The sequence below is a fragment of the Haemorhous mexicanus genome, chromosome 18 (assembly GCF_027477595.1).
Source record: "Haemorhous mexicanus isolate bHaeMex1 chromosome 18, bHaeMex1.pri, whole genome shotgun sequence".
Classification (NCBI taxonomy): Eukaryota; Metazoa; Chordata; class Aves; order Passeriformes; family Fringillidae; genus Haemorhous; species Haemorhous mexicanus.
Genome location: NC_082358.1, coordinates 8487647 through 8500611, shown reverse-complemented (window position 1 = coordinate 8500611; position 12965 = coordinate 8487647). Strand labels below are relative to the sequence as shown.

The 12965-nt window shown below is 46.5% G+C and overlaps 1 protein-coding gene across 1 annotated transcript; it reads left to right on the top strand.

The window, feature by feature from the left end:
* Positions 1 to 345: 345 nt before the first annotated feature.
* On the top strand, positions 346 to 12289 carry KIF3B (kinesin family member 3B). The gene is made up of 9 exons (XM_059862936.1): positions 346 to 415; positions 3675 to 5113; positions 5685 to 5786; positions 6444 to 6566; positions 6679 to 6797; positions 7025 to 7138; positions 7595 to 7700; positions 7908 to 8086; positions 8677 to 12289. Exons 2-9 carry the CDS (start codon positions 3731 to 3733, stop codon positions 8771 to 8773), a joined length of 2223 nt encoding a protein of 740 aa, XP_059718919.1. The 5' UTR covers positions 346 to 415; positions 3675 to 3730; the 3' UTR covers positions 8774 to 12289.
* Positions 12290 to 12965: the final 676 nt, after the last annotated feature.

Genomic DNA, 12965 nt, shown 5'->3' with positions numbered 1-12965 from the left:
CTTGTAGTGCACCAGCATTCCTTCTTCCATTGCAGGAGTCTCTGGTACCAGAGCTGCAGCCTCCACTGCACTGCTGCGATTCGGAAGGCTCTGATTAAGGGGCTTTAACTCATAAGTGCCTTCTTTACGATGGTCTTTTTCTCCTCGGAAGTACTCCCGAGCTTTGGAGGATTTAAAAAGCCCCAGCCTGGCTGCGGCAGAGACCCGCCCGGCTGGGGCAAACCCCGGGATTTTCGGGTTTGGCGGCGTGCGGGATGCCCGCGGCGGGGCCCCTTTGTCCGGGCCGCATCCGGGAGCGGCGGCGCGGGGCGGGCGCGCCCGTTGCCAGGGAAGCGCGTCACGGGCGGGCGGAGCGGCCGCGCCGCTTCCGGGGCCGCGGGAGGAGCGCCCGAGCGGCTCCATGGTGACGGCGCAGGTGAGTCCGGCCCGGCCCCGCACCGCGCCCGCACCCCGCCCCAAGCATCCCCGACCCCCCCGGGCTGGCACACCGCGGGCCGCTGCCAGCCCGGTGTCCCCGGTGCTCTCGGTGCCAGCCGCGGGCACGGCCGGGACAGCGGGCGCGGGAGGCGGCGGGACCCGCCCGCGGCCGGGCTGCGGGGGCGATGTCGCGGGCGGGTGGCCCCGTTCGGGTGGGTGTCCTCCGCTCCTGGTGCTTCTTCCCCGCGGTCCTTCCCCCTCTCCACTGGCGCTCCCCGCTGCCCCCGGGCTCCCCTCCCTGCAGCGCCCGGTGCCGCAGCCGCGAGGGCGGTGGGTGATGCTCGGGTGAATCCGCGGCTCCCCGGGGGAGGGAACACCGGTAGGGTGCCGTGCTGAGGCGACAGCGGTGACAGGTGACCACAGGTGACCCCAGACGCCGAGTGGAATCAGGGCTCGCAGGTGGCACCGCCGGCCCATCTCCAGCGGCAGCACCGGGATGTCCTGCCCGGCCTGCGGAGCGTTTGGCAGGGAGGAGAAAGGAAAACAGCAGCGCCAAGGGTGGTTTGGCTTGGGATGGAGGGAAGGACACAATTTAACCGTGACATTATGAAACCACAAATATTTGAAAGATTTGAATGGCGAGAAGCAATGGCATGTTTTGAGTGGTACCTCGGGATGTGCAGAGATGCAAGGGAAGGGTTTGGGCAGTTCCAAGAAAATCTTTCAGAGATGTTTAAGGCAGGAGGCGGAGCAGCTTCAGTATGTCACCTGTCAGGGCAGGTGGCTGGGGTGAGCACAATGCCTGGGGCACAGCTGTCCAAGACAGCACCTCTCAATCCTAGAAGTTTCTGAGGAAAAGTGGTTGCCCCAGCTTGTATTCAGGTTGTGGCGTTGCTCATTTTTTTCAGGCATAACCTTGTGTTGACTGAAATAAAAATGCTTCAATTTCTGCCCATCCTCCCCTCTTGGTCACCAGGGGCACATTTGCAAGTGCATCTGTCTCAACCTTGACCTTGACCTTGAGTTGTAGAGACCTGGCTCAGGTCACTTTAGGCTGAACTAATTTAGTGAAAAAATTCCCATCTTTGATGGAGCAGAGTGGATGGCATAGCAGCATTCCCAGCTTTCTGACCATTCATGTCCAGCCACTCTGGCAGTTCAAACATTGCCCAGGAGTTTTGGGGAATACAAACACTGCCAGCTAATTGGTTTTATTTTCCAGTTACACACTTGGATAAATCTGAGAAGAACCATAATTTGTTATGCTTCCAGTAAACTTCACCACAGTAGCTAAAATAATTGGAGATGATTCAGGATGGGTTGTTATGAAAATAGCCCACATCAGGGGTAAAATCAGTTGTTTGTGACTATAAAAAGAGACTTGCAAGTGAAATAGGGAAAGGTGTCAAAAGCTGATTGTGAGGAGATACACCCAGAGGAGCAGCAAATGTGCAACATAATTTTTGTTCAAGGTGTACCTCTGGCAAGACTAACTTAACTCTGATCATTTAATATTTGTCATAGTTGCTTACAAAAATGGCATTTCTCATCAGAATAGTATTTTAGATATTCAATATAAAAAATAAATCCATGCTCTCCTTGTCAGAACTTGTGCCTAATTCGAATATTTGCCAGTGTGAGCATGCAGATACGTGACACAGTGGTTGTCATGTGACCTTGTCAGAAAATTGTCTCTTGTGAACTTGAATTACTGGAATGTCTCTCGGAGCTGTGGAAGGGCAAGCGTGTGTTAATGTATACAACTCCTCAGGATGAACAGAGGGAGAGTTGTTCTTTGTGATTCTGCCAGGATTTGTCCTCATTTCACTTATTCTTTCTGTGTTTGTGCTCCAGAATTCGTGTTTGCTGTGAGTCAGACAGGAAGGTCACCTTTATCTGGAACTGTCAATTAGGAGGGAAATGGTTTTATTCAGTAGCCACCCAAAATTCCTGTAACAGTTTGGACTGACTGTGCAGGGTGTGGAGTGAATTCTGAATGAGTGTCCAGTTTAGTTCTTTTATGGGAAGAGTGAGAAGCAAAGAGTTTCCCCCCACAGACCCGAGGAAATTCCCAAGGCCATATTGAGGTTTCTGTACAATTCTTAACTGTGTTCATCTGTTACTTCTCTTTTACTTTTTGCCAGTCTGACTGTCTGTATATTGGGCTGGAATTGTGCTTCCTTTTCCATCCAATAGCTCTGGCCCTGCGGTTCTCTGCCACCTTGTTGGAGAAGCTCTCCTGAGACAGGCAATTATTAAATGAAAAGCAATTAGACAAAAATCCCTGGTTCCTGCTGATCCAGCTGGGAATGGAACAGGGAACACATCCCAAGGAGGCCACACCTGAACCTGTGCCACCACTGCCTGGGCTTCCCTGTGTGTATTAGTTTTACACTTAGTTCTAGTTGGCAGAGGCACCTCAGGGCTCTTCTTGGAAGATATTTTGGAAATAAAAAGGGTTATTAGAAATTGCATGGCATTCCCCAAGTTGTGCCATTGAGATCTGCTGTGTGAGGCTTTAGCAGTGACTGCTTTAGCAGTTTAGGAACACAGGCTTCTTGCTCCATTTTCAAAGGCAGCTCATCTTGCTGATGTCTGGAGGATGCACCAGTGTGTCCTCCCTCTCTACCCAGAGTCATGAACGAGTTGGATCTGTGATCTGGGCTTATGCAGCATGAGTTTAGGTTGATGGTTAGTCCTGTAGACCTGGTGCAGTTGGAACACCAGAGCAGGAGTGATGTCAGTAGGTCAGTGTAGCTGAGTGGGGCTGGCTTTTGTGGGGCATCCTGATAAAAGTATATTACCAAAATAAAAGATAATAGCAGACTTGTGCTCCAGAGAGATCAAGGCTGTACTAGATTTTCAAAATGGGAGATTTAAAACAAAAGGCCTGACTGCAAACAAAATTATTGGCATATTATTATTTTCATAAATAGTTTAAAAAGCTTTATTATTATTTTTAAGGGTCAAGAGAAGGATCTTTACCAGCTGTAAAGATGTGATGTGATGATGAGTTTTTGCAGCAGAGCTTGTAAAAATGATACCATTTGATGCACAGCCTTTGGTAAAATAATTCTGTCTCATTTCAGGCCTTTACAGGGTTTTCATGTTGTACATTAGTTTAGTACTTCAAAATCCCTTGCAACTTAATGAACACAAAATACTGCTCAAATTGATGAGGCGAGTCTTTGGCTTTGTGAAAAGCTGTCCCCTGCTGAAAACTGCCTTCAGACCTTCCTGCTTTGTTTTTGTTTCAGGTGTGTAGCAGGGGATCATCCATCAGCAGGATCACAGCAGGCACAGCCCCGCCGTCATGTCTAAGGCAAAGAGCTCCGAGTCCGTGCGGGTGGTGGTGCGCTGCCGGCCCATGAACAGCAAGGAGCAAACTGCTTCCTATGAGAGGGTTGTCAACGTGGATGTCAAGTTAGGGCAGGTCTCAGTGAAGAATCCACGAGGATCAGCTCATGAACTGCCTAAAACGTTCACCTTTGATGCTGTGTATGACTGGAATTCCAAACAGGTCGAACTCTACGATGAGACCTTCAGACCTCTCGTGGACTCTGTTCTGCAAGGGTTTAATGGGACAATCTTTGCCTATGGGCAGACTGGGACAGGGAAAACGTACACGATGGAAGGGGTGCGTGGTGATCCTGAAAAGAGAGGGGTCATCCCCAATTCCTTCGAGCACATCTTCACCCACATCTCTAGATCTCAAAATCAGCAATACTTAGTTAGAGCGTCTTATTTGGAAATCTACCAAGAAGAAATCAGAGACTTGTTATCAAAGGATCAGTCCAAGCGGCTGGAGTTGAAGGAGAGACCAGACACAGGGGTTTTTGTTAAGGATTTGACCACCATTGTCACGAAAAGTGTCAAAGAGATAGAGCACATCATGAATTTGGGAAACCAGAACCGCTCCGTCGGTGCCACCAACATGAACGAGCACAGCTCTCGATCTCACGCCATCTTCCAGATCACGATTGAGTGCAGCGAGCTGGGACTGGATGGAGAGAACCACATCCGTGTGGGGAAGCTCAACCTGGTGGACCTGGCAGGCAGCGAGCGGCAGGCAAAGACTGGAGCACAGGGGGAAAGGCTGAAGGAAGCCACTAAAATCAATCTGTCCCTCTCAGCTTTGGGCAACGTTATCTCTGCCCTGGTAGATGGCAAAAGCACGCACATACCCTACCGGGACTCCAAGCTGACCAGGCTGCTTCAGGACTCATTAGGTGGCAATGCCAAAACTGTGATGGTGGCCAATATAGGCCCTGCCTCTTACAATGTAGAGGAGACCCTGACCACCCTGAGATATGCCAACCGTGCCAAAAACATCAAGAACAAGCCGCAGGTGAACGAGGATCCAAAGGAGGCTCTGCTGCGGGAATTCCAGGAAGAGATTGCTCGACTCAAGGCACAGTTGGAAAAACGGTCTATTGGCAAAAGAAAGAGGAGGGAAAGGAGGAGGGAGGGTGGGGAAGAGGAGGAGGACACTGAAGAGGGTGAGGATGAAGGAGATGACAAAGATGACTATTGGAGGGAGCAACAAGAAAAGCTGGAGATTGAGAAGAAAGCTATAGTCGAGGATCACAGCTTGGTAGCAGAAGAAAAGATGAGGCTGCTGAAAGAGAAGGAGAAGAAAATGGAGGACCTGAAGCGAGAGAAAGAAGCAACAGAGATGCTGAGTGCTAAAATCAAGGTAGAATTCTTCCTGGTCATACCCTTTGAAAGCAATTTCCTTAGGCTGTGGGGAAAATAAAGGATTTCCCAATTTGGAAAGATATTTCACAGAAAGTTTCCAGAACAGTGATTTGTGTTTACATTGGAAGATTTTAAAATAAACCATTTCTAGCCAGAAGTTGAAATTTCTGCCATTAGTCACATATTTCAATACTCATGAGTTGTTTCATTGTTCTTCTGTGCTGATATTAAGCAATTGGCACAGTAAAAGACAATGCATCTTTTCACAAGCTGTGGCACTAAAAATGTTTCCTTCTGTCACAGATCATTAACAAGTTATTTACAAGGGAGCACACATTTTGGTTCTCCAGCTTTGCCACACATTGCAGTGGTGCCTTATTCTAAACACGTTACTGTTGCATTAATCCCAGAGTTTTATAGGAATTTTAAGAAATGGTGATTCCTGTAGCAGCTGCCTTGAAAGAGAAGGTTAAATAAGGGAGCTGCCCTTAAGAAGTTGTATCCATAGGAGAGAAAATTACCCTCTGTAGTCGCTGAGAGAAACTTCTGACCCTGGTTTTTCTTTTCAGACAATGGAAAGCAAGCTGCTGGTGGGAGGGAAAAATATCGTGGATCACACAAATGAACAGCAGAAAATCCTGGAACAGAAACGACAGGAAATTGCAGAACAGGTACAAGGAAGGAGATTTGTTATTTTGTATAAAAAGCCTTGCTGCTGAACTTTTGTAAAACATTGTGTCAGGGAAATTACCAGAAAGTTTTCCCAGGGTTAACCCTAAAATTGGTCTAATGGCAGTCATTTATTGAAAGAAGGGGGAAGGGCGTGTGTCATATTTGTCATTATTTGAAATATGTAAAGAAGGTTTATAAAAGTTTTCTTCTAGCTCTTCATGGTAAAGATTTACTTCCTATCTTGATTGGAGCTGTTTGTAAGTGAAGAAATGTTTGTAAGACCTCTAAGAGTACCAGTTCAGCCTTTAGCTGAAGGGAGGGGTCTTTATTCTGTACTAAAAGTTTATTTTCTGTTATGCAAATTCTGTTGGTGATTCTTAAACAGTACATAATAACAAGTATGAACTGATAAAAAGGAAAAAAAAATTCTAAAAATGACATTTGATTCCTTTAGTTGAAGACTAAGCCTTGTTCACACTACCTGATTTTAATAGCAAAATAAGAATAAATAAGATGTTTCTGGTATTTCTGTGGCAAGAGATATGAAGAACTGGAAGGCAGGGAAGGAAACCCCTCCTGAGCATTGGTTTCATGTGTGTCAGCTGGAGGTGAGAAGGTAATTGAGGCTTTTAATGCCATATTTTCACACTCTTCAGAAACGTCGGGAGCGAGAAATCCAGCAACAGATGGAGAGTCAGGATGAGGAAACACTAGAGCTGAAGGAGACCTACAGTTCTCTTCAGCAAGAGGTGGACATAAAGACAAAAAAACTTAAAAAGGTAAAAAGAAAATGATTCCCTGTCTACCAGGCTGGGAATAAAATCCACTTGTGTGTGAAAGTGAGAGGAGCTTTGGCAAGTGATGGATTTTGGCTCTTGTTGTGTGCTCCAGTTATTTTCCAAGCTGCAAGCTGTGAAGGCAGAGATCCATGATCTCCAAGAAGAGCACATCAAGGGGCGCCAGGAAATGGAACAGACCCAGAATGAACTCACCAGGGAACTAAAGCTAAAGTAAGGCCCATCACTTAAGTAAGCTATTAACTGTGACAGAGAGGGTTTCTTGGGCCGGGAGTGGAGGGACTGCCTTGCACATACTTGTGGAATAAGATTTAACCATGAGAAAACAAAACCATTCCTCCTTTTCCTGGGTTTTATTACATCAGTGGGAGAGGAGCAGTGAGGAAAGTCATTGCTAATTATGTTTCTTGTATATTTCTCATTTTTGTGGTTGCATGTAGGCACCTGATTATTGAAAACTTTATTCCCTTGGAAGAAAAGAATAAGATCATGAACAGAGCATTCCTTGATGAAGAGGAAGACAACTGGAAACTACATCCCATAACCCGTCTGGAGTGAGTGTACTTCTGCTCTTGGGATGGAATTACAGGTCACAGGAAACCCTCTAGCTGTCAAGAACAAAAGAGAGATTGAATTGGGGATTTAAACTGACCCTCCAGAGTTCACAGCTTCTTGATGTGTAGTAAAATAACATAAAACAAATCAATTTATTTCTCTTAATAGGTGCTGTAAAATATGAATGTACAGTTAGGGGAATTCTTGAGAGATTATGATATTTCTAATAGGCAAACCCAATAATTACATGTAAAAAACATGTAATAGTGCATTCACCCTTAAAATATCAGTGCATTCCTATCATATTTCTTTCCTGCTCCTACAAACGCAGCCTGGGTGGTTTCTGCTGTGTTGAAACAGATTTCCGCATGGAATTTGCAGATGTTGTAGCTCATAAACTCCAAGAGGAGCTTTTGGTTTTAGGGTATAACAGCCTGAGTCTTGTTTTTCTCTAGTAACCAGCAGATGATGAAAAGACCAGTATCTGCTGTGGGGTACAAGAGGCCCCTGAGCCAGCATGCCAGGACGTCCATGATGAATCACACAGCTGCCCGGTACAGGGTAAGCCCAGATGTGCTTGAACCTTTGCCTCTTCACCCTGTGATCAGGGGAATGCGAATTCCAGAGGGGATTGTGTGTTCTTCTTTGAGATGTAAATTTGTAGTGCCCGGCATACATTTATGAAGTACTTCAGATTAAGTTTCTGGAGGGCAAAGTAACAGTTTGTGTGAAAACATGGAGACTTTGATTCTGCTTTTCCCCTCTCAGGCAGAGAACATCGTGTTACTGGAATTGGATGCGCCCAGCCGGACAACGAGGAACTATGAGGGTCCAGCCATTGCTCCCAAGGTTCAGGCAGCTCTGGAAGCAGCTCTGCAGGATGAAGATGAGATTCAAGTGGATGCCTCAACCTTTGAGAGCTCTTCAAATAAAAAATCAAAACCCAGGTGAGTTGGACTTTCCCTGAGCAGACTGGCCCACAGGAGAGGTGCAAGTCCAGTTGCTGTTGGTCAGAATTTGTCATCAGTGAAGTGAAGCTGAGCTTCATAGTAAAGCAGAGAGAAAAAGGAACATAGAATCATTAAGGCAGGAAAAGACCTTTAAGATTTGAGTCCCACCTCCAGCTGAATTCCCACCATGCTACTAAAGCCTATCTTGAAGTGCCACATCTACTCATTTTTTGTGAACACTGCAGGGGATGGAGATTCCACCCCTGCCCTGAGCAGCCTGTGCCGGGGCTCAAGCACTCTTACAGTGAAGAAATTTTTCCTAATATCCAGCCTCAACCTCCCTTTGTAGAACTTGAGGCTGATTCACCATGGCCTGTGACTTGCTACTTGGAAAAAGAGGCCAACCCCCACCTTGCCACAATCTTCTTTCAGGGTGTAGGACACAGGACAGAGAAAAAGCTGAAACTGTTTATTAGAGAATAACTCCAGTAAAAAAAAAAATCAGCTTTTTGCAGATTAATTTTGGAAAGTAACAGGTGACATTGGTAAAAGTTTCCTTGTTTATATTTTCATTTTTGCTTCTTCAGACCGAAAACTGGAAGGAAATCAGTGGGATCTGCATCAGGATCAGGCACCCCCACTTCTCAGCTCTACCCACAGTCACGAGGGCTGGTTCCAAAATAAAACCAGCAACTCCTCTCCAGGGAGGGAACAGCCTTTACCTTCTGGGAGCAGAGACAAGGACAAACCTGCAGAGAGAGCTCCTGGCCAGCCTCCAGCCCCTTTCCCTGGAGATGGCCTTGTTGCTGTTTAACTGACTCGGGCCAGTCCAGGGGCACTGAGCCATGGGAAGATCCGTGCTTGCAGTTCAGCATTTGGCCTCTGTGGGAAATGGATTTTAGTTAGGAAATCAAAAATGCATGAGGTACGTTACAGTGTGTTAGGAGCAAAGGGAAGCATGGGGATCACCTCACAGCATCACCGTCCTCCTCCTGCACCAGCCCTTCTGCTGCACGGCGCTCTTTGGCTGTTGGGCACTGAGAAGACAGAGTTGAAAGTCATCTCCACAGAACCACCACTCTGCAGCTCCACAGTGGGAGCCAAAAGAGGCTAAAAAGCAGAGGATCTGTTCAAACTCGACAAGGTGCATGGTTCTTCCTTTTCCTGCTTGAGAGGCTGGCATCACCACCTGGGGTTCAGGCACTGGTCTGAACAGGCAGGATGGCAGTGGCCAGCGTGTCCTCACCACCACACAGCTGTGCCTCCCCACAGGGCTGTAGGACAGAAAAGGGTCTCAAAAACAACTCTGTGGCCTCTAGAAAGGAAGCAGTAGAAGTCCTTTCTTTGTTTACAGGCATGAGTGAGAGCTCCTCTAAGCTGACCTACAGACCTCAGCCCTACCAACAGGAACCACCTTGTCAAGGAACACCTCTGCATGCCAGTGTCAGCTCCACAGCTTTCCTCCTCTCTCTTGCCTCCATCTTTACCCCTGGCATTTAAAACCAGTGTCCATATGACATCTTTAATGGCATATGGCCATTTTTCTCATGCTTCCCACTGTTGATGAAAAACGTAGCACTAGCTCAGAGCTCTCCCTGCCAGGCTCAGACTCTCAGCTGGGCAGAGCACTGGAACTTGGAGGTGCCTTGGAGTGCACTCCTGGGAGTTTGGTCCCTTCCCTTGGTGTCTAAGGAGGTTTAGCATTCAGTGCCTCTTGTGCCTCACCTGTTCCATGTTAAGCAGCTTTCTCTCTGCACCTCCCAGCCCACTCAGAGCCTGCTGGGAGTGAACCCGACCTAACTGAGGCTGGTGATGGAAGCTGGTGGTAATTCCAGGGGTTTTACTTTGAAAACAAGGGAGGGAGAACTCCTGCTTTTGACAGTCTCATTGCAAAGCTGCCCTATGACCAAAGCAGGCTCGTGTAGCAGGGTAGAGGGAGGTGGAACTCCACACTAAGTACAGAGTAAGGTGTCCCTGTCTAGTGTCCCACAGCTCATTTGTAAGTTTTAGTTCACTGTATATTGAGACTTGGGATGTTACTTTTTCTGGTTGCTCTTGGCTGTCATCCTGTGAACATTTTTACCTGTTTTCCCTCACTGATGACTCCCTCCAGACTGACACGTGTGAGTGTGTGAGGACTTGCCTGGCTGCAGACATGCTCTGATGTGTGGACTCTGCCTTGTGCTCGTTAAGTGTCCACGGAATGACTTCATCCAGGCTGGAGAGCTCCTTTCTACTGACCCCCTGAGCAGGAGGAACTGAGTGCTCAGCACAGCTCACCTGTGCATCCTGCAGGCACGGTGCCCAGGTGAGCCAGGTGGGCCCCCCAAACACCAACTTGGCTGCTGCATTCCATGGACTGCTTTCCTGGGCCACAAGGTTAATATATGTATACACATGTATGCACACATACATATGTATAATAGTTTTGGTGGAGGAAGGAGGGATTTGCTTATAACTGAGAGAACAGACACATGACCAATTTCTTTCAACCTGAATATGGAAACCCAGCATAATCTTCGTTTTCACAAGGCACTGTTTATATCCAGAGAGCCTTTTAACTGACTTTTGTTGCATAGTATAACATCACCTTATCTTCCCTCTCTTCCTTCTTTCTCTCCAGCACATAATCTTCTGTACTAGGACATTTTAAAAGATGATTGTATGGTTTAAGTGCTCAGAGAATTGAAATTTAATTGGGGGGGAGGTTTAAAACCCTGAAACAGCAGCACAATATATAACCACGTGTATGTACATACCTATGTACACATGTTTTATGTGAATAATGCATACACAGACACATCTGTGTCTGCACATGTGCACACTTTTCCTCAGTTGCTACTATCCCATAGGGAATTCTGTTCTATATTAAACTCATATGCTGGAAACTGCCTTCGTGGCAGGGCTGGTACCATGGAGCTCTGCAGTGCAAATCTGTTTTCATGTTGATGAGCCAGTGTCAGAAAGGCTCTGCTTTTAACTCTGTAGAAATTCATTAGCAAGGGGAAAGAAACTCAGTAGAGTGGAAAAGAATAAATCTGCATATTTAGTCAGTGTATGTAAATTGGGGCTTGGTGGAGATTTGGTCAGTGTACTCATGGGCAATCTCGGCCTGTTACAGAAGCCTTTGGATTCTCATTCCAAAGGACTTAACCCTCACCAGATGCTCAGTGGCACTGATGTTAAGATACATTGTCTTAAGCTGTACAAAACATACTGAGCTCTGGGTTGAAGCTTTTAAGAAACATTCCAGCCGAGTTTGCCCTTCTTCGGTGTTATCTGAACCATCTGGGCTTCCTGCTGGTTAACCAAAGGCAGGAAATCCAGCTGGACTCCTGGAAGAGGCCCTGGGACAGCCTTGCACCATCACCTTTTTTTCATAGGAATGTTTAACATTCAACATAATTGCTCTGATCTGTATAATGGGATCTTTTTTTTAAAAAAAGTGGCATAGAGCAGGAGTTGGGGTGGGAGCAAGCGCCACCAGACACTGAAGCATAGGAATTAAAGCACTTTCTTAAATCCTTAACTTAGGTCTAGCGCCTTTTTAAAAATATTTGCATGCTGCTTGAATCTTCTAAAACACATACCTCTGCCAGGCACCTGGTGCCTTATACAGATCAGAGCAGGCAGTGCTCACTCAGTCAGGGCTGTGTAAGTCTGCCCTGGCTGAACACGCAGCGCTGGAGCTTCAGTGAGCCACCTGTGTTCCTGGACCTGTCCTCTCTCCTATCTGTGCTGGGCAACATGCACCAGTCTTTAAACGGTTCTGTGGAATTCCTGGGGGTCTGTTCCTGCTGTGCTCAAACACAGACTGGAAAAGAGAACCTGCAAAAGCCATAATTAGCTACAGAGATGGAAGTGAAATGAGAACGCTGGTGCTGCCTGCTGCACTGTGCAGTGGGGGGTTGACTCTCTGGGATCCAGGTGCTCACTGCCTTCTCCAGCCCCCTTTCTTTTTGAAGAGGTGACCCAGGATCCTTCTATGGGCACAGCTGTCGATGGCAACTCTCAGCTCCTTGGAGATACACCCACCTCCACCTTCTCTTAGGTGATCTGTAGAAAAAGAACCTGTCCATAGTTCTGTCCATAGTTTTACAGCTTATATTTATTTGTATCATCTCTTTTGTCTAGGAATGTAAAGTGATCCTAAAATACAATGTGTAATAAAGTCAATAAGATTTATTGCATCTATCAAAACATGTGTTTTTCATTGTTATTTTGGGGCAGGGCTCGGTGACATGTTTTACAATGCCTCCCGTTATTTTTCTTTCATAAAAAAAAGTCTGCACAAAGTAAGTGGAAAAATGTAAATATGAGTAGAACTGCAATGAGTATTGTAATGTGTGCGTGTGTATATATATATAGATATATACACATATATATCTATATTATATATATAATATAGATCTATGTACACATATATATACATATTTATGTATATATATATATTTAGTATTTTATATATGTGTGTATATATATATATATATAGGTAGAAGGTGTTGATGCCTGCATGTGGCACCTTGGGTACCAGAAGTGCTGGTGAAACCCTGCCAGAATCGCAGTCCAGGGTGGGCCCTTGCAATGGGTGGTGCTGATTTTGATTTAAACCAGTTTTTTATCCTTTTATCAGCACCATGGGGAGAAGGAGCCTCGGAGTATAACCATGATGTCCAGAGAAAGGAAATGAAGGTGGAGAAGAGTCTGCAGCATATGTCCTGTGAAGGAGCCAGGAGTGTTTGCCCTGGAGAAGGAGGCTCCAGGGTGACCTTACCACTCTCTCCACCTCCGTGAAAGGAGGTTGTAGCCAAATGGGAGTCGGTCTCTTCTGACCACCAGTGACAAGAGGACACAAACTGTGCCAGGGGAGGTTTAG